The sequence below is a fragment of the Salvelinus namaycush genome, chromosome 20 (assembly GCF_016432855.1).
Source record: "Salvelinus namaycush isolate Seneca chromosome 20, SaNama_1.0, whole genome shotgun sequence".
In the NCBI taxonomy this organism is placed as follows: domain Eukaryota; kingdom Metazoa; phylum Chordata; class Actinopteri; order Salmoniformes; family Salmonidae; genus Salvelinus; species Salvelinus namaycush.
In genome coordinates, this window is record NC_052326.1 from 46257205 (window position 1) to 46285083 (window position 27879).

A 27879-nucleotide genomic window follows, 5' to 3' on the forward strand; every position below is an offset into this window, starting at 1 on the left:
TAACATTCAGAAACCTGGACCTTTTGATTGACTACCAGGGGAGACAGTGCTGACCTTTGTGTAGACTCTTTCGTGTAAGATTTTTGTTTGGTCTCCATCTTTCAGAGACAACTGAGTGTTATTATCAAAATAGTTGCTGAGGAATCATTGACGAAGATAGGGGGAGATAGAGACGAGGGGAATACGAGATAACGCCAGTGGTGGGGGAACATGCTGCCTTCGCAAGAAGCTTCCAAGATTTACCATGACAACTACATGCGGAATTCGCGGGCCATTGGGGTTCTGTGGGCTATATTCACCATATGTTTGGCCATTATTAACGTAGTGGTGTTCATTCTGCCCTACTGGATTGGGGACAGCGTGAACACCCCACACCCAGGCTATTTCGGCTTGTTCCACTACTGCGTGGGCACTGGGAACTCCAACCGGGAGCTCACTTGCCAAGGAACCTTCGCCGAATTCAGCGGCATCCCCTCGAGCGCGTTCAAAGCTGCCACCTTCCTCGTGTTGCTGTCCATGGTGCTCATCTTGGGTTGTATTGCCTGCTTCACCCTTTTCTTATTCTGCAACACTGCCACTGTCTACAAGACGTGCGCCTGGATGCAGCTGCTATGCGGTAAGAGATTGGCGTTTGGGTAGTCACTTCCACGGATGGGCGCAAATTCATGCATTCTGCTCACGAACATTGAGGGGTCCATTACTTTCCACACTGTTCGTTGGCGCGTGAGTGTCCTGTTGCAGCCTACACTGTGTGTGTGTGTGTGTGTGTGTGTGTGTGTGTGTGTGTGTGTGTGTGTGTGTGTGTGTGTGTGAAAGCGAGAGAGAGAGAGAGGGGGGGGGGGGGCATGTGACATCCGGGATGGAACACATTGTTATAGTGTAGATGTGTGAAAATATGCTAGTATTACATCTGCAATCAAAGTTTGTATTTATATTGTTCAAGTTAATTTGGTTCTTATCATTTTATAATTACATGTGTAATGCCAATGACACTAGTGTAGGCCTATATGGCGACAATGAATCAGACAATTGAAAGAGAAAATATAATTTTATTTTTTGACTAGTTTTGAATGGAACCCAGTGAAGGATGTGTAAAACAAAGCAAGTGAAATAGATAAGAAACAAAAGTGAAATATACAGTACAAAAATAACAGTAAACATTACACTTACAAAAGTTCCAAAAGAATAAAGACATTTCAAATGTCATGTTATGTATATACATACACAGTATTATAAACAGTTATATACAATATATACAGTCTTGTAATGATGTAATGATGTGTGTACTCTCTCTGTGTTACTCTCTCTGTGTGTTACTCTCTCTCCCTATGTTACTCTCTCTCTCTCTTTCTCTGTGTTACTCTCTCTTTTTCTCTGTGTTACTCTCTCTCACTATGTTACACCCTCTCTCTCTTTCTCTGTGTTACTCTCTCTCTCTGTGTTTCTCTGTGTGTTACTCTCTCCGTGTTACACACTCTCTCTCTCTCTCTTTCTGTGTTACTCTCTCTCTCTGTATTACTCTTCCTCTCTGTGTTACACTCTCTCTCTCTGTGTTACTCTCTCTCTCTCTGTGTTACACTCTCTCTCTGTGTTACTCTCTCTCTCTGTTACTTTCTCTCTGTGTTACTTTCTGTCTTACTCTCTCTCTGTGTTACTGTTTCTCTCTGTGTTACTCTCTCTCTCTGTGTTACTCTCTCTCTCTCTCTCTCTCTCTCTCTCTCTCTGTTACTCTTTCTCTCTCTCTGTTACTCTCTCTCTCAATTCAATTCAATTTGCTTTATTGGCATGACGTAACAATGTACATATTGCCAAAGCTTATTTTGGATATTTACAATATAAAAAATAAAAATGAGAATCAAAATTGTCAATGGGACAACAGTAACAACAATAACCAAATGTCAAAATAACCATACATTCAACAATAACAATAAACATACAGTAGAGGACATGTGCAGGTTGATTGGTCTGTCAGACACTGTCCCTCAACTTATGGCAGCCTTCAATGTAGTGCGCTGCCAACCCACAGCTCTCTGCGTCCTCCCCGAACAGGACGGGTAGCCTACTCTCATCAGAGAGGTCTTTACCTTGAATAAGAGTTTCAAATTTGGGGAAATGACACTCTAATTGTTTTATATTTTTTACATTTTGTCAGGAAATGCAGCTCCGTCTCAGGTTCTGCTGTTGTGCAGTGGTTGCACAGCCTTTCCTCTACAGGGAGCCAGGTTTTCCTGTGTTTACCCTTCTCAATGGCAAGGCTGTGCTCACTGAGCCTGTACTTTGTCAAGGTTTTTCTAAGGTTTTGATCAGTAACCATGGTCAAATATTTAGCCACAGTGTACTGTGGATTTAGGGCCATCAGGTCCCCGCATGCTTTTTTAAATTTGAGGGCCTGAAGTTTCTTATAGAACTCCTGGTCAGTAATTGGGGAGTTCAATGGATTTTGATTGTCCTTTATAGCTTTTTCTAATCCATTCAACTTTTCATAAATTTGGCGTTGTTCTGCGTTTGTGTCAATTTGAACGGTGTTGTAGAGTGTTTTAAAATGGGTTGTCCATATGTCACCATTTTGTATCGCTAATTCCTCGTTTCGATTATTTTTGTTTTTTCCAATTTTACCAGAAGTTGTTTGTGTTTATGGACTCCTCAATTAGTGTCAGCTGCTTGCTGTTGTACTGTGCGGTTTTGGTTCTGAGTGTACGTTTATAGAGTTTTAAAGTCTCACAGTTATGAAGGCGTAATTCACCATTATTTGAGTCTCTGTGCTTCTGGTTGGATAGTGTTCTACGTTTTTTCCTTATAATTTTACAATCTGCATCAAACCAGTTGTCATCTGTGGTCTTTTTTGTTTTGTTTTTTATAAATTTCAATTGTGTTTCTTTTGCCGTTTGCCTGAATATATAGTTGGTGTTTTTTACTGCTAGATTGATGCCTTCTTTACTGTGTGTGAATGTGGTATCCAGAAAGTTATCTAAGAGTGATTGGATATTTTGGTTCCAGGTTGCTTTCTGGTATTCTTCTGTGCTGTTTTGGGCCCATCTGTATCAATTTCTGATGTTGTACAGCTTACTGGGCTGTGAATGTCTGGTTGTTTCCATGTCTGTTCTTATGAGGAACAACGTAATTTGTCTGTGATCAGACAGAGGTGTTAGTGGCTTGACAGTGAATGAGCTGAGAGAGAAAGGGTCAATGTCTGTAATCATATAGTCTACTGTGCTGTGGCCAAGAGGTGAGCAGTAGGTGAATCTCCCCAAAGAGTCCCCCCGTAACCTACCATTGACAAAGTACAAACGCAGGCTTTTACAGAGCTGCAACAGACCCCTTCCGTTTTTGTTGACGGTGCTGTCACTGTTGCTTCTATGGGGGAGATGAAGACAGTTAGAAACAGTATGGCCTGTAATAAAGCTGTCCCCTCGTGTGGTCGTTAGATCAGGTAGTGTTCCTGTGCGCGCATTGGTGTCCCCACAGATGAGCACATTTCCCTGGGCCTGGAAATGGCACGTCTCTTCCTCAAGGGTGGGGAAGATCTCCTCTGAATAATATGGGGATTCTGAGGGGGGGATATATATTGCGCAAAGGAACACATATTTTCCTGTCAGTACAAGTTATTTTTTCAGTTTTAACCAAATGTGATATTTACCAATTTTGAGGGGATCAATTCGATTTTGTAGTTCGGATTTGTACCAAATGATCAGTCCTCCAGAGTCTCTGCCTCTATTGACAGAGCTGTGTTTCTGTGATGGCACAATGACCTCTCTGTAGCCTGTGGGACAGTGAGTGACAATGTCAGCCTTACACCATGTCTCCTGCAGAATGATGACGTCAACATCTTTAAGATTTTTGTTGAACTCCAGTGCTAAACTCTTCAGTCCAAAGGTTGATGAGTTTAGGCCCTGAATGTTCAACATACTAACTGAGAGTGATTTCATGTTGCAAAAAGAAAGAATAGCAGTCAGAAATACAGTAACTACTAACTAATAAGTTGTTAAGAGTGAGATAAACAGGATAACAGCTAACATTTTTTCTGTTATATATATAAATATTCCTATTCATTGAACAAGTAAACTTTTAGTACAGTAGGTGTGTGTGTGTGTGTGTGTGTGTGTGTGTGTGTGTGTGTGTGTGTGTGTGTGTGTGTGTGTGTGTGTGTGTGTGTGTGTGTGTGTGTGTTTGTGTGCGTGTGCGTGTGTGCGTGTGTGCATGCGTCCGTGTGTGTTTAGTGCAGTTTAGTGCAGATGTATTGGAGGAGCTGTTTAATCTCACTTAATCCTACAGGGTTCTCTGGTCCTCTGATGACCTCCGCGTAGCTGCGCTGGTCCTGCTGTTGGGCCTTGTGGAGTGGAGGGGGGCCAGGTCTGGGCCGTGGGGCTTCCTTTCTGGTCTGGTAGAGGTGGTGGTCTGGTGCGGGGTAGTAGGCTGTGCCCAGTCCAGGCTGGCTAAGCCGATGGAAGTGGTGATGCTCTGGTGTTGGGTGGGACCTGTGGGGTGCGCTGAGTCTGGTGTGGCGTTGAAGGGGCCTGGGGCTCCTTGGTGGTGCAGTGGTCTGGTAGGGGTCTCTGGGTGGTCCTCTGTCCAGTGCTGCATGGGGTGTTTGTCTACCAAGTGCCACGTCCTTTAGAGACTTGGCAAACATCCCTACTGTCTGCTTTCTCAGGTGGGAGTGGTCGTGCAGGTGCTCTGGGGTGATTGCTGAGTGGTGAGCAACGTGCACGTTCGGGAGTAGGCCACACCCTCTGGTGATGTCAGCGTTGATTTTCTGAATGGTATGGACGGATGAAAGTTTTTGCGGGGCAGCAGAGTGGAGATGGTGATGTGGGAGTTGGGGAACCACTCAGAGGCCCTCTCTGCTATTCTGTTGACCAGGCTGCCTACTCTCTCCTGCTCCTCTCGCAGGTTGTTGGTGCCGGTGTGAATAATAATGTGGCCTGGTGTGTCAAAGTCAGGCTGGGACAGGATGTGGAGTGCATCCTGTGTTTTTTGGCATCATATTTTGCACACCTTGTAGTGGGGGAAGAGTTTATCCTCTTGGATGAATTTCTCATTTGAGTCAATGAGGATGGCCACCTCAGTGGGTTTTACCAGATTAGTGCGTTTACGGTCTGGGGCTGGAGTACACAGGGCCTGTGTACATGGAGGAGTGTGTGGGGGTGTGTCAGGGCGGGGCCAGAGAGCTTCTCTCTGTAGTAGGTGTCCCCATGTGAGCCTCCTTGTTGACTGGGGGTGTGGATAAAGGGTTATCGGTATGGGGGGGATTGTGGGTAAAGGTGGGTCAGTGGGGTTGTTAGGGGTGGTGAGGGGCTGCAGCTTCTCTCTAGGAGTGTCTACAGTCTGTTCTCTGTGCTGCAGCACCCTCTTAATGACAGACAACTCCTTTGCCATCTCCTCCTTTACCTGCACCAGCTCTCTCCTCATGGTGGTCTTTACCTCCTCAAGCGCTGTGGTAAGGCTCTCTCTCTCAGCTCCTGGACAGAGTTCTTCAGCTGGGTCCTGCACTGGTTGATCTGGTCCTGTAGAAGCTCAGTGTCTGGGCTGGTGGTGGTGTAGCTGGGGAGCTGCTCCTTCAGCTCAGTAACCCATACCTCTAACAGAGCCAGCCTGTCTCTCAGCAGTCTGGAGGTGGTGTAGCTGGGGGGCTGCTCCTTCAGCTCAGTAACCCATACCTCTAACAGAGCCAGCCTGTCTCTCAGCAGGCTGACGGTAGTGTGGTCTTGGTTCTGGTGGTTGTAGACAGGTAGGGGGGAGGATAGTCCTGCTGTTGGGGTGCCTGAGGTGAGGGGAGAGGTCGGGTGCTGTCCTTGTCTTTTTTGCTTTCCGCTATCTTCGTTAGGGTGTAGAAGTCCTGCACAACAGAGCTGAGTGCAGCCTCACTGCCCTGGACCATGACAGTACCGTTCTGGTACATGTTTACCGTCAGAAACCTGTTTTCCTGGTCCTTCTCGTTGTCCTCAAAAATGTGGATTTGCCTTCCCTTGCAGATGCCTTTCTTTGTGGTATAGCTGAAATGCCTGGTTCCAGCTGTATGCCAGGCAGTAGTGTGGTCTGTGTAAAATAACAGGTTTGTAACAGTCCTGTTTTGTGAGCAGTCGGCAAACAAAGTTTCTGGGTTCTCCCTCAGAATTCTGTGTTTAAAATTGATTCCTCCCTTCTCTGATTTGATTTCTGCTGGACATTCATAATGGGGGAGTCTCTCAGTCTCTGCTGCTGCTGGTAATGCTAGCGCTGCCTCAGTGGCCATGTTGCTATGGTTTCTCTCTGTGTTACTTTTTTTATTTATATTTTTTTATTTCACCTTTATTTAACCAGGTAGGCAAGTTGAGAACAAGTTCTCATTTACAATTGCGACCTGGCCAAGATAAAGCAAAGCAGTTCGACACATACAACAACACAGAGTTACACATGGAGTAAAACAAACATACAGTCAATAATACAGTAGAAAAATAAGTCTATATACAATGTGAGCAAATGAGGTGAGATAAGGGAGGTAAAGGAAAAAAAAGGCCATGGTGGCGAAGTAAATACAATATAGCAAGTAAAACACTGGAATGGTAGATTTGCAGTGGAAGAATGTGCAAAGTAGAAATATAAATAATGGGGTGCAAAGGAGCAAGATAAATAAATAAATACAGTAGGGTAGTTGTTTGGGCTAAATTATAGATGGGCTATGTACAGGTGCAGTAATCTGTGAGCTGCTCTGACAGCTGGTGCTTAAAGCTAGTGAGGGAGATACGTGTTTCCAGTTTCAGAGATTTTTGTAGTTCGTTCCAGTCATTGTCAGCAGAGAACTGGAAGGAGAGGCGGCCAAAGGAGGAATTGGCTTTGGGGGTGACCAGAGAGATATACCTGCTGGAGTGCGTGCTACAGGTGGGTGCTGCTATGGTGACCAGCGAGCTGAGATAAGGGGGGACTTTACCTAGCAGGGTCTTGTAGATAACCTGGAGCCAGTGGGTTTGGCGACGAGTATGAAGCGAGGGCCAGCCAACAAGAGCGTACAGGTCACAGTGGTGGGTAGTATATGGGGCTTTGGTGACAAAACGGATGGCACTGTGATAGACTGCATCCAATTTATTGAGTAGGGTATTGGAGGCTATTTTGTAAATGACATCGCCGAAGTCGAGGATCGGTAGGATGGTCAGTTTTACGAGGGTATGTTTGGCAGCATGATTGAAGGATGCTTTGTTGCGAAATAGGAAGCCAATTCTAGATTTAACTTTGGATTGGAGATATTTGATGTGAGTCTGGAAGGAGAGTTTACAGTCTAACCAGACACCTAGGTATTTGTAGTTGTCCACATATTCTAAGTCAGAACCGTCCAGAGTTGTGATGCTGGACGGGCGGGCAGGTGCAGGCAGCGATCGGTTGAACTCTTTCTCTCTGTGTTACATCATCATCCCACATCACCATCTCCGCAAAACATGGTGCCTGACCGGTCACACGCTCCCCACGGTGAGTACGGGGTGTTGGCTCTGGTTCAAAACCTGGTTCCGCCAACCACCCCGTGTGCCCCCCCAATTCCATGGCCGCGAACCCCGGTGTCGTCGTTGTTCCTCCCTTGCTGCCTCCATCTGCTCCCATGGAAGGCGATCCTTACCGTCCAAGATCTCCTCCCATGTCCAGGATGTCTGCTCCTCCTGGTCACGTTGCTTGGTCCGTTTGTGGTGGGATCTTCTGTCACGATCCAGAGCTTCAGAGCTTCTCAGCGCTCCTTTCCATCTTTTAATTTTGGAAATGAAAACTTCAAAGAACAAAACAACAAAACGAACAAACAAAACGTGACGCTATAAATAATGCTCACAGGCAACTATACATAGACAAGATCCCACGAAACACAAAGGGGAAATGGCTGCCTAAATATGATCCCCAATCAGAGACAATGATAAACAGCTGCCTCTGATTGGGAACCATAACAGGCCAACATAGACATATAAACCCCTAGGTGACCCACCCTAGTCACACCCCGACCTAACCAACATAGAGAATAACAAGCTCTCTATGGTTAGGGTGTGACATGCATGCACCACTTTTCTGTTACATTTTTTTGTTGTTGAATATTTTGAAAACAAGTAATTTTTTTCATTTCACTTCACCAATTTGGACTATTTTGTGTATGTCCATTACATATAATCCAAATAAAAATCCATTTAAATTACAGGTTGTAATGCAACAAAATAGGAAAAATGCCAAGGGGGGTGAATACTTTTGCAAGGCACTGTAGTTTGATGTCGGGATAGGTTGTCACAGCTTTCCTGCAGCATGACATGAACCACTGTGTGAGATACTGACCCTGTAGTCTTCCTCCAAGCTGAGCTGAGACCAGGTGTTTTAAACAATAAGGTCTCGTTATATATTCCCCATGGGTTTTTTTCATTAACCTGTGCCTCAACGAGAGGAAAGATGAGCCATGGTGTAATTATGTTGTTACGGAGTGCGTGTGCGTGTGTGTGCGTGTGTGTGCGTCTGTGTGCATCTGTGTGCGTGTGCATAGAGCACCATCATCCTCCTTAAAGGAGAAACCTACTCAAAATATATATTTTTGTCTTTTTTTCATTAGTCCACTATTAATACAGTCCCAAAATCAGGAGAGACAAGATGAGCCATTGCATAATTATGCTGCCAGTTGGGACCCTGGTAATGCAGCGTTAATCTCCAATCGGAGCGGGTGCCAGCCCGGGGTTTCACATCGCAGTGGCCCACTCTCCCTCCTCCCATAATTCTCTCCTCTCCCCCAGAGGTTAAGCCTCCGCCAATTATTCTACACCCATCATACAGAGTTTAACAAACGTTTTGAGATGTAGAATGGTAATGGGCACCATGATGGCACCAGAACACTGGAATGAATAAGGATGTTATTGTTATGTGTGTTATGTGTGTGCTGCCAACATGGAGGATAGCTTGCAAAACTTATCCTCCCCTTTCTATCCCATGTTTTCCTGGTTTTCCCTTTCTATCCCATGTTTTCCTGGTTTTCCCTATCTATCCCATGTTATCCTGGTTTTCCCTATCTATCCCATGTTTTCCTGGTTTTCCCTATCTATCCCATGTTATCCTGGTTTTCCCTTTCTATCCCATGTTTTCCTGGTTTTCCCTTTCTATCCCATGTTTTCCTGGTTTTCCCTTTCTATCCCATGTTTTCCTGGTTTTCCCTATCCCATGTTTTCCTGGTTCTCTCTCTCTCTATCTCTCTATCTCTATAGTTATTTGTTTCTAACTAGCCTACATTTGGAGAATGCCGAGAATACCAATCTTTTAAGATCTCTCTATCTCTCTTTCTTTTTCTCTTTTCTTTTGCCATCGTTATTCTACTTTTGGCCACAAACATCTAAGCAGGAATTAGCCTAGTTAGCATTGATTTGTTGCTGTTAAAGTGAGCTGGGTTTGGCTCCAGGAGACGATAGAATAATAATTCTAGATAAAGGCCAATAATGAGGGGACAGGTATTCTTTTATACAACATGCAGCAATACAGTTCCCATTGAATTGTGGATGACTGGGACACAATCAAGCACACATGGTTATTATGATGCTTGTGTGTGCAATGCATAAGAAAATGAAGTTGGATTAAATGAGTGTACTCATCCATCCATCCATGTACAATATCATCATTGATAGCATCTCTTATGGTACCTTTCCTGTTTTCCACTGTAGACAATATGCCAAACAAAATGTCATACCATATTTCAAACAATCAAAAATTGTGTTTCATAGACAGCTGTTCTGTATTCTGTGGGTGATGTATCCCCTTTAGAAAGATGCCATTTCCATGTATTGCTTTTGACAGCTGGGTTAACCGAGGGGCAAATGTGAATTTCAAAGGCGAGTCAAACTTAACTGCAAATCTGCTATTGACCTCAATTGACATCAATGGATAATTTACCTGAAGTCAACATTTTTGGCTAAGTCAGTGCCAACTGGTAGGAAACCCGCCTTTTCAAATTATTTGGGTTTGCAAGTTGTCATGATTAATTTGAGACGTATTAATATTCAGATGAAGCATCGTACCGAAAGGTCCTGACTCAATAACTCAATAACTGACATAACAGTTTTCACAAAGATTACTCTCGCGTTAACCAAATATCGGGTCTTAAATCTCACACATTAGGGCCAACATTTTTATGTTGCAATGAGAGGAACCCTAAGAACCCTAAAGGTCCCCACTAACAGTGGATTACCCTACTTAGGTCTAGATTCAATCAGATCAAGCGTTAACCGGAGATAGCAGACACCCGCATAGCAGATGTTTTGGAGGTGGAACTGCTTTGGAGGTGGAACTTTGAACAGCTTCTATTGAGATCATTGTCATGAAGCCACACCGCCCGACTCATGGTAGAAGTTCAGAACGATAAAGTGTAGACTATATAGAAATAATTACACCAATTGAAAAATCAATAAACAAAATATTAAGGATTTCTATCAGCCTAAGAGGTGTAGATTCCATCTCGCATTCCAGTGTTCCAACTTGTAAACAAGGCTGCATGATATTTCTCTTAATGCGACTCTGTGCAGCCAATGGCAATGTTCGCTTTAGGTATAATGCAAGGAGCTGCTTGTGGATTTGACAGCTCCAACACAGTTCCACCTCAGACACCACCAAAACAACTGCTATGCGGATGTCGGCTAAAGTTGATCTGATTGAATAGAGCCCTTAGTCATTAACTGATTCCACGTCATGTGTGTTCATACTGAGCGAGAAGTGATCTCAACCCCTCGCTCCATCTCACAGTAGTCTGCTTATGGATTTTTTATTACATTCCACTCCTTGGAGGAAGAGGAGATTGCATCCCTCTTCTAAAGGAAGGGCTAAGGAAAACGCTTTTCCTATCAACAGAGATAATGGAGTGAAAGCCATCTAGTGAGAAATTGTCAATCAAAATCTAATGTATAGGCATTGATTCCCTGCTTATCATAGAAGCCTTAAGGCAGGGAAAGTGTGTGTGTGTGTGTGTGTGTGTGTGTGTGTGTGTGTGTGTGTGTGTGTGTGTGTGTGTGTGTGTGTGTGTGTGTGTGTGTGTGTGTGTGTGTGTGTGTAAAGACGCACGTTGTTTTATGCTTCATATGCTTCACTTTGCATACGGTTTGAGAATGGCTGTGTTGATAAAGGCAGTTAGTTACATGGTGCAGAATTGAAATGTATACTGAACAAAAATATAAACGCAACATGTAAAGTGTTGGTCCCATGTTTCATGAGCTAAAATAAAACATGAGCTAAAATAAAACATCAGTTCCATATGCACAAAAAGCTTAATTCTCTCAAATGGTATGCACAAATGTGTTTACATCCCTGTTAGTGAGCGTTTCTCCTTTGCCAAGATAATCCATCCACCTGACATGTGTGGCATATCAAAAAGCTGATTAAAAAGCATGATCATTACACAGGTGCAGTTTGTGCTGGGGATCATTAAAAGCCACTCTAAAATGTGCAGTTTTGCCACAAAACACAATGCCACAGATGTCTCAAGTTTTGAGGGCGCATGCAATTGACACACTGACTGCAGGAATGTCCACCACAGCTGTTTGCAGATAATTGCATTTCCACATATTAGGGCTGAATTAATTAATTTCAATCGACAGATTTCCTGATATGAACTGTAACTCAGTTGCATGTTGCATTTATATTTTTGTTCAGTATAGTTTACAAAAGTTCAATCAGTTAGGCTGGTCTGAATTCTCCCTTCAACTTAAGTATAGTAAGCATAATATAATTCACGTAGTTTCCTATTGTATGTACACAGTGGGAGTGTATATGCTGAAGGTTCCAAACACCATCATCATCAGCACAGTGTCATATCTCTCCTCCCTTTTTCTATTAGTCACATGGGGAATGTCATTCACCTATTTCCCTTCTAGTGAAGGCCAGGTTGGGTTAGCTGTTTGCTTATATCATTATGAATTAGACTATAATAACTTAGTAGAGTCTGGTCCAGTGATAGTGCTGCTGACTGTGGACTAAACATTTCCCTCCACGGCACAATAATTCCTCACGCTTGCTATTTAACCAATGGGCTCACTCTTGCAATTATCATCTTTCTCTCTCTCAACCAATGGGAGTAAATCTTGTGATGTACAGTCGTGGCCAAAAGTTTTGAGAATGATACGAATATTAATTTCCACAAAGTCTGCTGCTTCAGTGTCTTTAGATATTTTTGTCAGATGTTACTATGGAATACTGAAGTATAATTACAAGCATTTCATACGTGTCAAAGGCTTTTATTGACAATTACATGAAGTTGATGCAAAGAGCCAATATTTGCAGTGTTGACCCTTCTTTTTCAAGACCTCTGCAATCCACCCTGGCATGCTGGCAATTAACTTCTGGGCCACATCCTGACTGATGGCAGCCCATTCTTGCATAACCAATGCTTGGAGTTTGTCAGAATTTGTGGGTTTTTGTTTCTCCACCCGCCTCTTGAGAATTGACCACAAGTTCTCAAAGGGATTAAGGTCTGGGGAGTTTCCTGGCCATAGACCCAAAATATCGATGTTTTGTTCCCCGAGCCACTTCTTGGTCACTCTTGCCTTATGGCAAGGTGCTCCATCATGCTGGAAAAGGCATTGTTCGTCATCAAACTGTTCCTGGATGGTTGGGAGAAGTTGCTCTCGGAGAATGTGTTGGTACCATTCTTTATTCATGGCTGTGTTCTTAGGCAAAATTGTGAGTGAGCCCACTCCCTTGGCTGAGAAGCAACCCCACACATGAATGGTCTCAGAATGCTTTACTGTTGGCATGACACAGGACTGATGGTAGCGCTCACCTTTTTCCGGATGCCCCAAACAATTGGAAAGGGGATTCATCAGAGAAAATGACTCTACCCCAGTCCTCAGCAGTCCAATCCCTGTACCTTTTGCAGAATATCAGTCGGTCCCTGATGTTTTTCCTGGAGAGAAGTGGCTTCTTTGCTGCCCTTCTTGACACCAGGCCATCCTCCAAAAGTCTCCTCACTGTGCGTGCAAATGCACTCACACCTGCCTGCTGCCATTCCTGAGCAAGCTCTGTACTGATAGTGCCCCGATCCCGCAGCTGAATCAACTTTAGAAGATGGTCCTGGCGCTTGCTGGACTTTCTTGGGCGCCCTGAAGCCTTCTTCACAACAATTGAACCGCTCTCCTTGAAGTTCTTGATGATCCGATAAATGGTTGATTTAGGTGCAATCTTACTGGCAGCAATATCCTTGCCTGTGAAGCCCTTTTTGTGCAATGCAATAATGATGGCACGTGTTTCCTTGCAGGTAACCATGATTGACAGAGGAAGAACAATGATTCCAAGCACCACCCTCCTTTCGAAGCTTCCAGTCTGTTATTCGAACTCAATCAGCATGACAGAGTGATCTCCAGCCTTGTCCTCGTCAACACTCACACCTGATGTCAGCTGGTCTTTTGTGGCAGGGCTGAAATGCAGTGGAAATATTTTGGGGAGATTCAGTTCATTTGCATGTAATTAATTGCAATTCATCTCTTCACTCTTGATAACATTCTGGAGTATATGCAAATTGCCATCATACAAACTGAGGCAGCAGACTGTGAAAATTGCCACGACTGTATATGTCAAACTTACCCATGTTCTCTTAATTGCTGTACAGCAAAAGTTACCGACAACTCTCCACCTCCCTACCACCACCACCTATAATAATATCCTCATAAGGCCGGTCATTGGAACTCCCTTTCGATGCCAGCAGCCCCGCATAGGGCTACCAGACATCATCACCCCTACCTGGGCTCGAACCAGGGACCCTCTGCACACATCAACAACTGCCTCCCACGAAGCATCGTTATCCATTGCTCCACAAAAGCCGCGGCCCTTGCAGAGCAAGGGGAACAACTACTTCAGGGTCTCAGAGCGAGTGACGTCACCGATTGAAACGCTATTAGCGCGCATCCAGCTAACTAGCTAGCCATTTCACATCGGTTACAGTAGCACAACGGCAACTCGAGGCTACATCGCACTGATTAGTGCAGCACTTTTTTCAGCTCTCCTTTCCTCTCCTCTCCCCAGTCACTTGGTCCAGAGAGCTACTTTTCAATGGCGCACCTCTCTCTCACACACTCCCACTCTTTCCCTGTCCCTCTCTCTCTCTCCCCCCCTCCCCCCTACCTCTCTCTCTCGCTCCCCCCCTCCCCCCTCTCTCTCTCTCCCTCTCTCTCTCTCCCCCCCCCCTCTCTCCCTCTCCCACCTTTCTCTCCCTCCCTCTCTCCCTCTCCCACCTCTCTCTCTCTCTCTCTCTATCATTATCACTTTCAATGTCACTCCTTTGTAATCCCTCTCTTTTCCTCTGTCATACTATTCCAGTCAAACTGGCAAGCAGTAGACATGGTTCAACTGGCAAGCAGTTGCCATTGTTCAACTGGCAAGCAGTAGCCATGGTTCAACTGGCAGGCAGTAGCCATGGTTCGACTGGCAGGCAGTAGCCATGGTTCAACTGGCAGGCAGTAGCCATGGTTCAACTGGCAAGCAGTAGCTATGGTTCAACTGGCAGGCAGTAGCCATGGTTCAACTGGCAGGCAGTAGCCATGGTTCAACTGGCAGGCAGTAGCCATTGTTCAATGTGATCGTCCCACTCTAGCTTGTGCTTACGTATGTCATATTGTACCATTGAACATGTGGTAACATTGAAATGTAGGTAAGGTAACATTAATTATGAGTTTTTATACATGTAACTCTGATAAAATGACTGGCTGTTCTAAATCTTGTCCCCTGTCAATGGTAGGGGATTTGTTAGATACTGCCAATCTCTAACACACAGCAGGAGCAGCACTGCCACAGTGGCTGTTTGTCATGTGTGTTTGCTCTGTTTTGGCTGCCAATACTGTGTGTGTGTGTGTGTATATATATCTTTATCTCTTCCTCCCTTGTTGCTTTCCTCTGTCTTTCTCCTTTTCCTTCCTCTCCCTCTCTCTCTCTCCCCCAGTTGCCCATTCCCTCTATCCCACACTGCACAGGGCCTGAGCTCAAAGGCGTTAGGCGAGTCGTGGTGGAGTTGCTCCGTCCTTCTCCGTGGGCCCAGTTGGTTGCCATGGTTTCATGACCTTCCTGTATTGTGGCGCTAACGGCTCGAGTAGCTTCTTATTTGTCACCCTGTTTGTGTCTCTGACCTTCCTCCTCATCCCCCTCTCACTACTCCTCCTTTATGTCTGTCTCTCTCTCTGTCTCAATGTCTCTCACTCTCTCCTTTTTTCTCTCTCTCTATGTCTCACCGTCTCTCCTTCTGTCTCTCTCTCTATCGCTGTCTCACTGTCTCTCTCTCTATCGCTGTCTCAATCTCTCCTTCTGTCTCTCTATCACTGTCTCACTCTCTCCTTCTGTCTCTCTATCTCTATCAATCACTGTCTCACTGTCTCTCCTTCTGTCGCTGTCTCACTCTCTCCCTTCCCTCACTCTCTTTCCCTCCATCATTCCCCCCTCCTTTTTTCTCATACCGTGAGAGAGACCTAGTACAGTGTGACAGCAGAGGGATCGTGACTTGTATCTAATGTTTGAGTATGTGTGCGTGGAGAGTGTGTGTGTGTGTGCTTGTGTGTGTGTGTGCGCATTCATCTTGAAGTCTTGCTGTGCTGATAGTTGTAAGAGTAATACTCTTGGATAATTGGCTGCTTTGACCAATCTTACATGGGTCACTGTTCCACTAATTTGAGAAATGCTCACACACACACACATACCTGCATTCACACACACACACACACACGTCCATAACACTCACATACACTTGTCCACAACACTCACACACACACACACACACACACACACACACACACACACACACACACACACACACACACACACACACACACACACACACACACACACACACACACACACACACACACACACACACACACACACACACACACACACACACACACACACACACACACACACACGTCTATAGCACCTGGTTCCCTGCTGGATGTCTCTCTTTCTCTGCTTCATCTTGTCGACCGTGGACCGTATGTTAAACTAAAGAGCAGATGACATTCCCCTCAAAATAAAGCTCTTTGATTATCCAATATCAGCTTTGATGCAGGTGCTATGAAAAGGAATGGACAATGCTACTGATAGGAAACACAATGCTAATTCAAAAGAGCTGAAATTGGAACTGGGAAGTAGAATGAACGGTGTCATTATTCAATTAATTGGCATTCATTCAATGAAATGATACCTGATATAAACTGAGTAAAGGGTTATGTTATGGAGATGAATAAGATAGTGCTTCAACCAATATGAAATGTTACTGAGGTGTATACAGTAATCATGGTTTTACCCTAATTTAAATACTCTAACTAACTAACTAACACAAGTGGGTTAAGATCATCTATAAATCTTAAAAGACCTGAAGCACTGTACAGGATGTTTTTTCCAGTTTGGTTTAGTAGTTCTGATGTACTGTTTACAGTATGTGTATGTTTGTGTGCCTTTGATGGCTTTGATGCATTCCTGTATGTGATCATGTGCTTGTGTGTGTGTGTGTGTGTGTGTGTGTGTGTGTGTGTGTGTGTGTGTGTGTGTGTGTGTGTGTGTGTGTGTGTGTGTGTGTGTGTGTGTCTGTGTGTGTGTGTGTTTGCTTGTCTGTGTGTGCAGTCTGGCGTTAGCGTTGGGTTAACAGAATAATTGATTAAGTCATTTGTTCCTCCCCATCACGCCCCTTTCTCCCAGCTGGGCCAACGAAAAGTTAATTAACACCTATGGAACTCTGATGCCTCGAGGGACATCTGGGAAATGTAGTTATGTTCAAAGAGCATGGGAAAATCTATTTCTCAGCTGACTTGTCCAAGTTCTTCCACACTGTTCTTGACAAACCATTTCTGTATGGACCTGGCTTTGTGCACGGGGGCATTGTCATGCTGAAACAGGAAAGGGCCTTCCTCAAACTGTTGCATCAAAGTTGGAAGAACAGAATCTTCTAGAATGTCATCGTAGTGTTATGATTTCCCTTCACTGGAACTAAGGGGCCTAGCCCGAACCATGAAAGACAGCCACAGACCATTATCCCTGCTCCACCAATCTTTACAGTTGGCACTATGTATTCGGGCTGGTAGCGTTCAAATCCAGGTTTGTCAGTCGGACTGTCAGATGGTGAAGTGTGATTAATCACTCCAGAGAACGTGTTTCCACTGCTCCAGAGTCCAATGGCGGCGAGCTTTACACCCCTCCAGCCGACGCTGGTCATTGCACATGGTGATCTTAGGTTTGTGTCCGGCTGCTCGGTCACAGTTTACCATATATGCATAGTCACTTTACAACTGTAGATTGCCCCTTTAAATGAAATGTTTCCACAATGTGTTTTATTACTGTGTAATATATAACAAGACAGTAGGCTACTAGAGTCCTATATAGAGAGTTTGGCAAACTGTTTGTCACATTGTCGCTTCGTGCCAAGCCGTCTGTGTCAGTGTAGTTTTAACGGTCATTGTTACAGATGGTGGAATCTTTGGCGCCAACATGCAGCCCATTACAATTCTACATCTCAAACAGACTGAAGTCTGTACCTCTATTTCTCTGCTCTCTTTGGCATCAGACCAGTCTATGAAATCAGCGGGGAACCAGTTAGAGGACACACCCCCAGATCATCTGATAGAGGATATATCCCAAATAGCACCCTATTCCCTATATAGTGCACTACTTTTGACCAGGGCCGATAATGCACTACTTTTGACCAGAGCCACAGCAAAGTGCACTACATAGGGAATAGAGTGCCATTAGGGATGCAAGCAAATAGACACTCACATGGGACCTCGACTCCTCCAGCTAATGTCGACTGGCCTCTCCATTTAGGAGCGCTTCTCCAAGCCTTATCACCGCTATTGGAGATTCTATGAAGATACCTGGACCTCTTTTATTGTTTAGTAATTGTCCCCAAATCAAATAAATTCCCAATAAAGTATTTTTTTCACAAAATAATTCAAGCTGCTCAAAAGCCCAAAGCGCAAAGCTAGAAAAAGCACAGAAAGATAAGTAGATATGTTTTTTCACACAGAGTGTGATAATCATAACTGTATTTAATAAAGGAACAGCTCTCAGTTGGTCACTACTTAGCTATAATCTTGGTGTACATCCACAGTGCACTTCCTGTGGGTGTATCCCCTTATCCTTTTAATTGGGAGCTGCCGCGGTTCTGCAAGAGAAAGACTTTGTCTGAGTCCCAAATTGAACCCTATTTTCTACATAGTGCACTACGTTTGACCAAAGCCCAGGAGCAGGACAGGAGTGATGGAGGTGGCACTAGTGTTACATCAGGGCACTGTCTCCCTGCAGAAAGAACAGACAGCCTGGTGATACTGACAATTCTGAGAGAGAGAGAGAGAGAGAGAGAGAGAGAGACGGACGGATGGAGAGAGTGTGGGTGTGTGTGTGTGCCTGTATGTGAGAGAGAAAGAGAGATGGGAAGAAAACTACTTCAAAGTGCTGTGTCTCAAAATGGGATCAGCTCTGCGCTGATCTTCAACCCGAGCCCAAACGCATACACACACACTGTACATACACACCAGCATGTGCTTAGGGAGTGAGAGAAAATACAGTTGGGAGTTCAGCAACATTACATTTATGGAAGCCTTTTACAAAATCCCTGACAGATTTAAATAATTGTCAATTAATCATTAAGTCTAAATCTTGTTCACCTGTGTCTGCCAGCCACAATCACAAGGCAGCCAATCAGATCACAGAGGAACAGGAATGGGGAGGAATTTGATCAGTTAATCATACATTGATGCCAATGGAAGAATTAAGTGAAAACTCGAGATTAGAGCACAGATCTCAAGTTAGAATTCAGGCCTAAATGAATTGTCTAGAGTCCAGAGTCACAAGTCCAGGGCCATATTCATTAAGTGTCTCAGAGTGGGCGTGCTGATCTAGAATACGTTTTTAGATCATAATGAATAATCATAATGAATTCATTATGATTATTGACTAAAGAAGACAGTGCCAGAAGAAATGGCAGCCATTTTACGGGTGACTAATTGTGCTATTATGTGTTTTTTTCCGTGATATTTGTAACTTATTTTGTACATAATGTTTCTGCCACCATATCTTACGGCAAAAAATAGCTTCTGGATATCAGGACAGCGATAACTCACCTCGGATTAGACAAAGACTTTTTCTTCAACAAGCAGGAAGCACAGGATGTACTTCAGACACCCAACAAGGCCGAAATCCCCGTCATTGGCAAGAGAAAGAGACACAGGTATAGAGGGCACAGGGCGGGGTGCCTTGTAAGGATCCACCGACGGCTAGTGGGAAATCTGCCTTTACCTTCAGTATTACTTGCCAACGTACAATCATTGGACAATAAATTAGACGAGGTACGTTCATGAATATCCTACCAACGGAACATCAAAAACTGTAACATCTTATGTTTCACCGATTTGTGGCTGAATGATGACATGAATAACATTCAGCTGGCGGGATATACGCTGCACCGGCTAGATAGAACAGCACACTCCGGTAAGATGAGGGGGGGGCGGTCTGTGTATATTTGTAAACAAAAGCTGGTGCACGAAATCTAAGGAAGTCTCTAGATTTTGCTCGCCTGTAGTAAAGTCTCATGATAAGCTGTAGACCACACTATTTGCCAAGCGAATTTTCATAAAAAAGATTTGTGGCTGTTTATTTACTACCACAGACAGACGCTGGCACTAAGACTGCACTGAGTCACTTGTATAAGGAAATAAGAAAACAGGAAACCGCTCACCCAGAGACGGCGCTCCTAGAGGCCAGGGACTTTAATGCAGGGAAATTTAAATCAGTTTTACCACATTTCTATCAGCATGTTAAATGTGCAACCAGAGGGAAAAAAATTCTAGATCCCCTTTACTCCACACACAGAGACGCGTACAAAGCTCACCCTCGCCCTCCATTTGGCAAATCTGACCATAATTATATCCTCCTGATTCCTGCTTACAAGCAAAAACTAAATCAGGAAGTACCAGTGACTCGGTCTATTAAAAAGTGGTCAGATGAAGCAGATGCTAAACTACAGGACTGTTTTGCTAGCACAGACTGAAATATGTTCTGGGATTCTTCCAATGGCATTGAGGAGTACACCACATCAGTCACTGGCTTTATCAATAAGTGCATCGAGGACGTCGTCCCCACAGTGACTGTACGTACATACCCCAACCAGAAGCCATGGATTACAGGTAACATTTGCACTGAGTTAAAGGTTAGAGCTACCGTTTTCAAGGTGCGGGACAATACCTTATATGAAATCCTGCTATGCCCTCAGACTAACCATCAAACAGGCAAAGCGCCAATACAGGGCTAAGATTGAATCGTACTACACCGGCTCCGACGCTCGTCAGATGTGGCAGGGCCTGCAAACTATTATAGACTACAAAGGGAAGCACAGCCACGAGCTGCCCAGTGACACGAGCCTACCAGACGAGCTAAATCACTTCTATGCTCGCTTTGAGACAAGCAACACTGAGGCATGCATGAGAGGATCAGCTGTACCGGATGACTATGTGATCATGCTCTCCGTAGCCGACGTGAATAAGACCTTTAAACAGGTCAACATTCACAAGGCCGCTGGGCCAGACGGATTACCAGGACATGTGCTCCGGGCATGTGCTGACAACTGGCAGTTGTCTTCACTGACATTTTCAACATGTCCCTGATTGAGTCTGTAATTCCAACACGCTTCAAGCAGACCACCATAGTCCCTGTGACCAAGAGCACTAAGGTAACCTGCCTAAATGACTACAGACCCGTAGCACTTACGTCCGTAGCCATGAAGTGCTTTGAAAGGCTGGTAATGGCTCACATTAACACCATTATCCCAGAAACCCTAGACCCACTCCAATTTGCATACCGCTCAAACAGATCCACAGATGATGCAATCTCTATTGCACTCCACACTGCCCTTTCCCACCTGGACAAAAGGAACACCTATGTGAGAATGCTATTCACTGACTACAGCTCAGCGTTTAACACCATAGTGCCCTCAAAGCTCATCACTAAGCTAAGGAACCTGGGACTCAACACCACCCTCTGCAACTGGATCCAGGACTTCCTGACGGGCAGCCCCCAGGTGGTGAGGGTAGGTAGCAATACATCTGCCATGCTGATCCTCAACACTGGAGCCCCTCAGGGGTGCGTGCTCAGTCCCCTCCTGTACTCCATGTTCACCCACGACTGCATGGCAGGGCACGACAGTGGTAGGCCTGATCACCGACAACGACAAGGCAGCCTATAGTGAGGAGGTCAGAGACCTGGCCGGGTGGTGCCAGAATAACAACCTATCCCTCAGCGTAATCAAGACAAAGGAGATGATTGTGGACTACAGGAAAAGGAGGACCGAGCATGCCCCCATTCTCATCGACGGGGTTATAGTGAAGCAGGTTGAGAGCTTCAAGGTCCTTGGTATCCACATTAACAACAAACTAGAATGGTCCAAACACACCAAGACAGTCGTGATGAGGGCACGACAAAACCTATTCCCCCTCAGGAGACTGAAAAGACTTGGCATGGTTCCTAAGACCCTCAAAAGGTTCTACAGCTGCAACATCAAGAACATCCTGACTGGTTGCATCACTGCCTGGTACGGCAACTGCTCGGCCTCCGACCGCAAGACACTAGAGATGGTAGTGCGTATGGCCCAGTACATCACGGGGGCTAAGCTGCCTGCCATCCAGGACCTCTATACCAGGCGGTGTCAGAGGAAGGCCCTAAAAATGGTCCAAGACCCCAGCCACCACAGTCATAGACTGTTATCTCTGCTACCGCATGGCAAGTGGTACCGGAGCACCAAGTCTAGGACCAAAAGGCTTCTCAACAGTTTTTACCCCCAAGCCATAAGACTCCTGAACAGGTAATCAAATGGCTACCCGGACTATGCATTGTGTCCCGTCACTCTCGCCCAACCCGCCAACCCCCTCTTTTACGCTGCTGCTACTCTCTGTTTATCATCTATGCATAGTCACTTTAACTATACCTACATGTACATATTACCTCAATTAGCCCGACTAACCGGTGCCCCCGCATATTGACTCTGTACCAGTACCACCTGTATATAGCCTCGCTACTGTTATTTTCACTGTCATTTTACTGTTTTCTTATTATTTTGTATTTCTTTACTTATCTATTGTGTACCTAATACCTATTTTTTTTTTTTAATTGCACTGTTGGTTTGGGCTTATAAGTAAGCATTTCACTGTAAGGTACCTGTTGTATTCGGCGCACGTGACAAATAAACTTTGGACAGGGAATGTATGGACAGGGAAGACCTGATCCTAGATAAGCACTCCTTTCCTGAGACGTTTTATGAGTACAAGCCCAGAGTTCCATCATGCAAAGGGTTCTCCTTCCATCAGATAGAATCAGAAGGAGGGAGTTAATCAGGAGGAACGGCCCAATAAAATAACACGTTTTGGGGACCCATATGTAGTGTGAGGTCTTGGTTCGCATCTGGCCTGTAGAACAGTGTTTCCCAACTCCGGTCCTGCACTACCCCCAACAGGACACATTTTTGTTGTAGCCCATTAGCATGATCGAATGAAGTAATATAACATTAATAGTACTCCATTCCAGCGTGATCTAATGAGGTAATATAACATTAATAGTACTCCATTCCAGTGTGATCTAATGAAGTAATATAACATTAATAGTACTCCATTCCAGCGTGATCTAATGAGGTAATATAACGTTAATAGTACTCCATTCCAGTGTGATCTAATGAAGTAATATAACGTTAATAGTACTCCATTCCAGCGTGATCTAATGAAGTAATATAACGTTAATAGTACTCCATTCCAGTGTGATCTAATGAAGTAATATAACGTTAATAGTACTCCATTCCAGTGTGATCTAATGAAGTAATATAACGTTAATAGTACTCCATTCCAGTGTGATCTAATGAAGTAATATAACGTTAATAGTACTCCATTCCAGTGTGATCTAATGAAGTAATATAACTTCTAAAAGGTTATGCCTGAATCTAGTGGATATTATCTGTTATTAGTTTATTATTAGTCTACACTGAAATAAACCTTTTATTTGTGTTCACCAAAGTGGAATACATTGTGGTTAGTGTAGCGAGAGAAACAAAGAAACAAAGAAAGAACAAGAGAGAGAGAGAGATGAAGTTGCTCCCCAGGGCATGATGAATAGTGCGTGAGGAAGCAACACGTTACGACGGTGGTTTTAATTGAAACTCAGTCATTAAATTGCTAAACAGACCAGAAAAAATAAAGGTGTTTGCTTTTGTGTATCTAATGTTTAATTATTAGATTTTGTGTGTATGTGTTTCTACAGTACACTTATGTTTGCATGTGTCTGTTGTGCATGTGTGAGTTTGTGTGTGTGTGTGCGTGCATATCTGTGTGTGTGTGTATGTGTTTGTGTGTGTGCGAACGTGTGTGTGTGTGTTTGTGTGGCTAAATGAAAGCAGCGGTGGACGAGGGCCAGTTCTCCTTGTTATGTGAGGGAAGAACAAACAGACAAAGGGGACAGATGCCCATAGGACACAGTGTTATGAATCAATTTCAGGGAGGTATATGAGGTTGGGGAGAGAGGGAAGGGGGGGGGGGGGTCATAGTAACAATGAATCTGAATCATTATCACGTCCTTCTTCATATCAGACTCCCAAAATATCCTTCTATCTTATTTTTCTCACAATTGTTCCATCTCTTTCGCCTCTTTTTTAGGGTTCTCCACATTTTCTCTCTCCTTTCTATGCCAATCCTTTTTTCATCCTCCCTTTCTTTCCTACTCCTTTGAGGCTTTCTTTCACTCTGGCATTCTCCCTCCCATCATCCCTCTATTCCTCCACCTTCCTTCCTTCCCTGCCTCCCTCCGTTCCTCCACCTTCCCTCCCTCCCACCTTACCTCCTTCCTTCCCTCCCTCCATTCCACCTTCCCTCCTTCCCTCTTTTTCTCTCCCTCTTCTTCATTATCAATAATGAAAAAAGCGCTCTGCCTCCTCTCCTCCTCTGTGCGTGTGTGTGACAGCAGTGGATCAAAGGACCTTCTACCTTCACAGCGTAGATAGGCGCTGGTAGATCGGCACCCGTAGATTGGCGGTCATAGATAGGCGCTCGTAGATTGGCGCTTGTAGATAGGCGCTTGGTGCTCGTAGATTGGCGCTCGTAGATAGGCGCTCGGTGCTCGTACATCAGCGCTCGTTGGGCTTTGACACTGACAGAAAACAATCTGTCTCCCTGCTCCTCATAAAAGTAGAGACAAAATGAAGGAGTGATGCGTTTACTTTTCTGTCCCCTCCTGTTGTATACTACAGATGAACAGAACTTCTGTCTGGAGACACTCACTTTTTATTCTGGTTTGAAGCAGTGGGCTAAATCAGGGTTACAGTGTTTCATGGTAGTCAAACAAATCTACTTTGAAACAAAAGTATACACCTCACACACATGATTATTGACTTTTAAAAAAGAAGACATGTACCATGTCAGATAGAGTTGAAATGTATTCCATTTTCAGTTTGCATACCAATATTACACGTCATATACATCACAGAAGACTGAAATATAACAAAACCGTTTTACATAGAAACACCGGATTTTCAACAGTTTTTTTCAAATATAAATTATAAATTATGAAATTATGAAAAATGTTGATAACATTCCATCCATGAGGACACTAGAGGGCGATTTGGTCACTGACTGCATATAAACGCAACATGCAACAATTTAAAAAATGTTAAAGAGTTACAGTTCATGTAAGGAAATCAGTCAATTTAAATACATTCATTAGGCCCTAACCTATGGATTTCATATGACTGGGCAGGGGTGCAGCCATTGTTGAGCCTGGGAGGGCATAGGCCCACCCACTGGGGAGCCAGGCCCAGCCAATCATAATTAGTTTTTCCCCACAAAAGGGCTTTATTACAGCCCAAAATACTCCTCAGCACCCCAATCCCTCCCCCTCAGACGATCCAGCAGGTGATGGTAGAGAATGATAGAGGTGATGGTAGAGAAATTAACATTAAATTCTCTGGCAACAGCTGGTGGACATTCCTGCAGTCAGGAACTCCCTCAAAACTTGAGACATCTGTGGCATTGTGTTTTAGAGTGGCCTTTTATTGTCCCCAGCACAAGATGCACCTGTGTAATGATCATGCTGTTTAATCAGCTTCTTGATATGCCACACCTGTCAGGGGTATGGATTATCTTGGCAATGGAAAAATGCTCACTAACATGGATGTAAACAAAATTGTGTACCAAATTTGAGAGAAATAAGCTTTTTGTGCGTATGGAGAATTTCTGGGATCTTTTATTTCAGCTCATGAAACATGGGACCAACACTTTACATGTTAAGTTAATATTTTTGTTTAGTATACTTTCCTAACCCTAAACAATCTACAAGATCAGAGTATTTTTTAATCTACCAATTGGTGCTGAAACGGAGACGAATGTGCATAGTTTAAGATGTCTTTATTTCATTGATCCCTAATATTCTGAACCTGTTCTCTCAATATATTCTAGTCTGACGATAAAATTCAAACTTAAAGGTACACCGTATTTAAAGGGATGGCTTTAGATAAAATTACTGAAAACCCTATTGAATGAAAAAGCCCAACTGAGTGATCCGGGTCAACAGTATCAAATGTAACACTCTTGATTCCATCCCTCTCCTCGCCTTGAACCAGGGACCTTCTGCACACATCGACAACAGTCAAACACAAAGCATCTTTACCTATCGCTCCACAAAAGCCTCGGTCCTTGCAGAGCTAAGGAAACAAGTATTTCAAGGTCTCAGAGCGAGTGATGTCACCGATTGAAACACTACTAGCGCACACCACTAACTAGCTAGCCATTTCACACCGGTTTCACATTCCACAAACAGTGCAAGTGCAGCAGTGTATCGCTGCTTCAAGTTGATCCCTTTGGCCGCAGGAATCCATATATAGTGCCCCTGCCTCAAGCAAAGTACGCTAAAACATACAGTGGCAGCTTGAACCGTATTATAGATGACTGTGTGGTGTGGCAAAGGACAGACGCACCTCTTTATCTGGGGGTCTTTTTCACTGGGCTCAGCTGCAGCGTCAGTGTTCTCCACTGACTCCACTGAGCCTTGGGTGAAGATGAAGATTTCCTCTTCCTGCTGTTTTCGTTATTAATATTTTCTCTCTCCCTCTGGCTCAGCCTTGGTTGAGTGTAATTAGCAAGACAGAGAGGGATGCTTGCGAAGCGGTTCCATTGACAATGAGGGTTGACTTACGATGAAGTGTGAAATGCAGTGTCACATTTAAAAAAACTTTATTTCTTTCCATCACTTTCCTTTTTGCTCCATGTCCCCTTATTTTGTACTCTTTCCTTACTCCCAAAATGTTGTTGCCTAAATCTCACCTAACCCTCCCAACACAACACCGTTCCCGTGCGCTGTCCCCCCTATACTATTCCTCCATTCCATACCCCCTGAATCTACCTCCTCACCCCCTCTCTAGTGTACACTTCATTTATCCTCCTCACCCCCCTCTAAATCTGTACACTTCATAATATTTCCCACTTCCCCGAAACTACACATTAACAAAATTATGTGGACACCTGCTTGTCGAACATCTCATTCCAAAATCATGGGCATTAATATGGAGTTGGTACCCCCTTGCTGCTATAGCCTCCACTCTTCTGGAAGGCTTTCTACTAGATGTTGGAACATTGCTGTGGGGACATGCTTCCATTCAGCAACAACAGCATTAGTGAGGTCAGGAATTGTTGTTGGGCAATTAGGCCTGGCTCGCAGTCGGCGTTCCAATTCATCCCAACGGTGTTCGATGGAGTTGAGGTGAGGGCTTTTTCAAACCGATCTCGACAAACCATTTCTGTATGGACTTTGCGTTGTGCACGGGGGCATTGTCATGCTGAAACAAGCTGGAAGCACGGAATCGTCTAGAATGTCATTGTATGCTGTAGCGTTAAGATTTCCCTTCTCTGGAACTAAGAGGCCTAGTCCAAACCATGAAACACAGCCCCAGACCATTATTCCTCCTCCATCAAACTTTACAGTTGGAACTATGCATTGGGGCAAGTAGATTTCTTCTGGCATCCGCCAAACCCAGATTTGTCCGTCGGACTGCCAGATTGTGAAGCATGATTCCTCACTCCAGAGAACGCGTTTCCAATGTTCCAGAGTCCAATGGCGGCAAGCTTTACACCACCCCAGCCGACGCTTGGCATTGCGCATGGTGATCCAGCTCTAGATGGGCAGAAAATTACGAACTGGTTGGAAAGGTAGCATCCTATGACGCTGCCCCGTTGAAAGTCACTGAGCTCTTCGGTAAGGCCATTCGCAGCTTGTTTGTCTATTGAGATTTTTATTTATTTATTTTATTTCACCTTTATTTAACCAGGTAGGCCAGTTGAGAACATGTTCTCATATACAACTGCGACCTGGTCAAGATAAAGCAAAGCAGTGTGACAAAAACAGCACAGAGTTACACATGGGATAAACAATCGTACAGTCATGGCTGTGCGCTCGATTTTATACACTTGTCAGCAAACAGCCGAATCCACTAATTTGAAGATGTGTCTACATACTTTTGTATGTATAGTGTACTTCACCCTGTCTCAAGTACGCTAAAACATACAGTAGCAGTGTGGTCGTTAAACTAGATCTCCTCTCTCCCCCTCCACCTCCTCTATTCCCCATAGCTGTGTGTTTACTCCTGGGCTGTATGATCTTCCCGGATGGCTGGGATGCGGAGGTGGTACGCGACATGTGTGGCGAGGAGACAGGGAAGTACACGCTGGGAAACTGCTCGGTGCGCTGGGCCTACATGCTGGCCATCGTTGGCATCATGGACGCCCTCATCCTCTCCTTCCTGGCCTTCGTTTTGGGCAACCGGCAGAATGACTTCCAGCTGGAGGAGCAGCTCAAAGCAGAACAGAAAGGTGAGGCGCTAATGATGCTAAGCTAACAGCTAGACTAATGCTAATATAGGCTAATAGCTAG

General features: G+C 44.4%; 1 protein-coding gene across 1 annotated transcript; it reads left to right on the forward strand.

Annotated features, from left to right (window-relative positions):
- The first annotated feature begins 210 nt into the window (after positions 1–210).
- On the forward strand, positions 211–27844 carry LOC120064844 (LHFPL tetraspan subfamily member 4 protein-like). Its single transcript, XM_039015438.1, has 2 exons — positions 211–616; positions 27579–27844. Exons 1-2 carry the CDS (start codon positions 211–213, stop codon positions 27842–27844), a joined length of 672 nt encoding a protein of 223 aa, XP_038871366.1.
- The last annotated feature ends 35 nt before the right edge of the window (positions 27845–27879 follow it).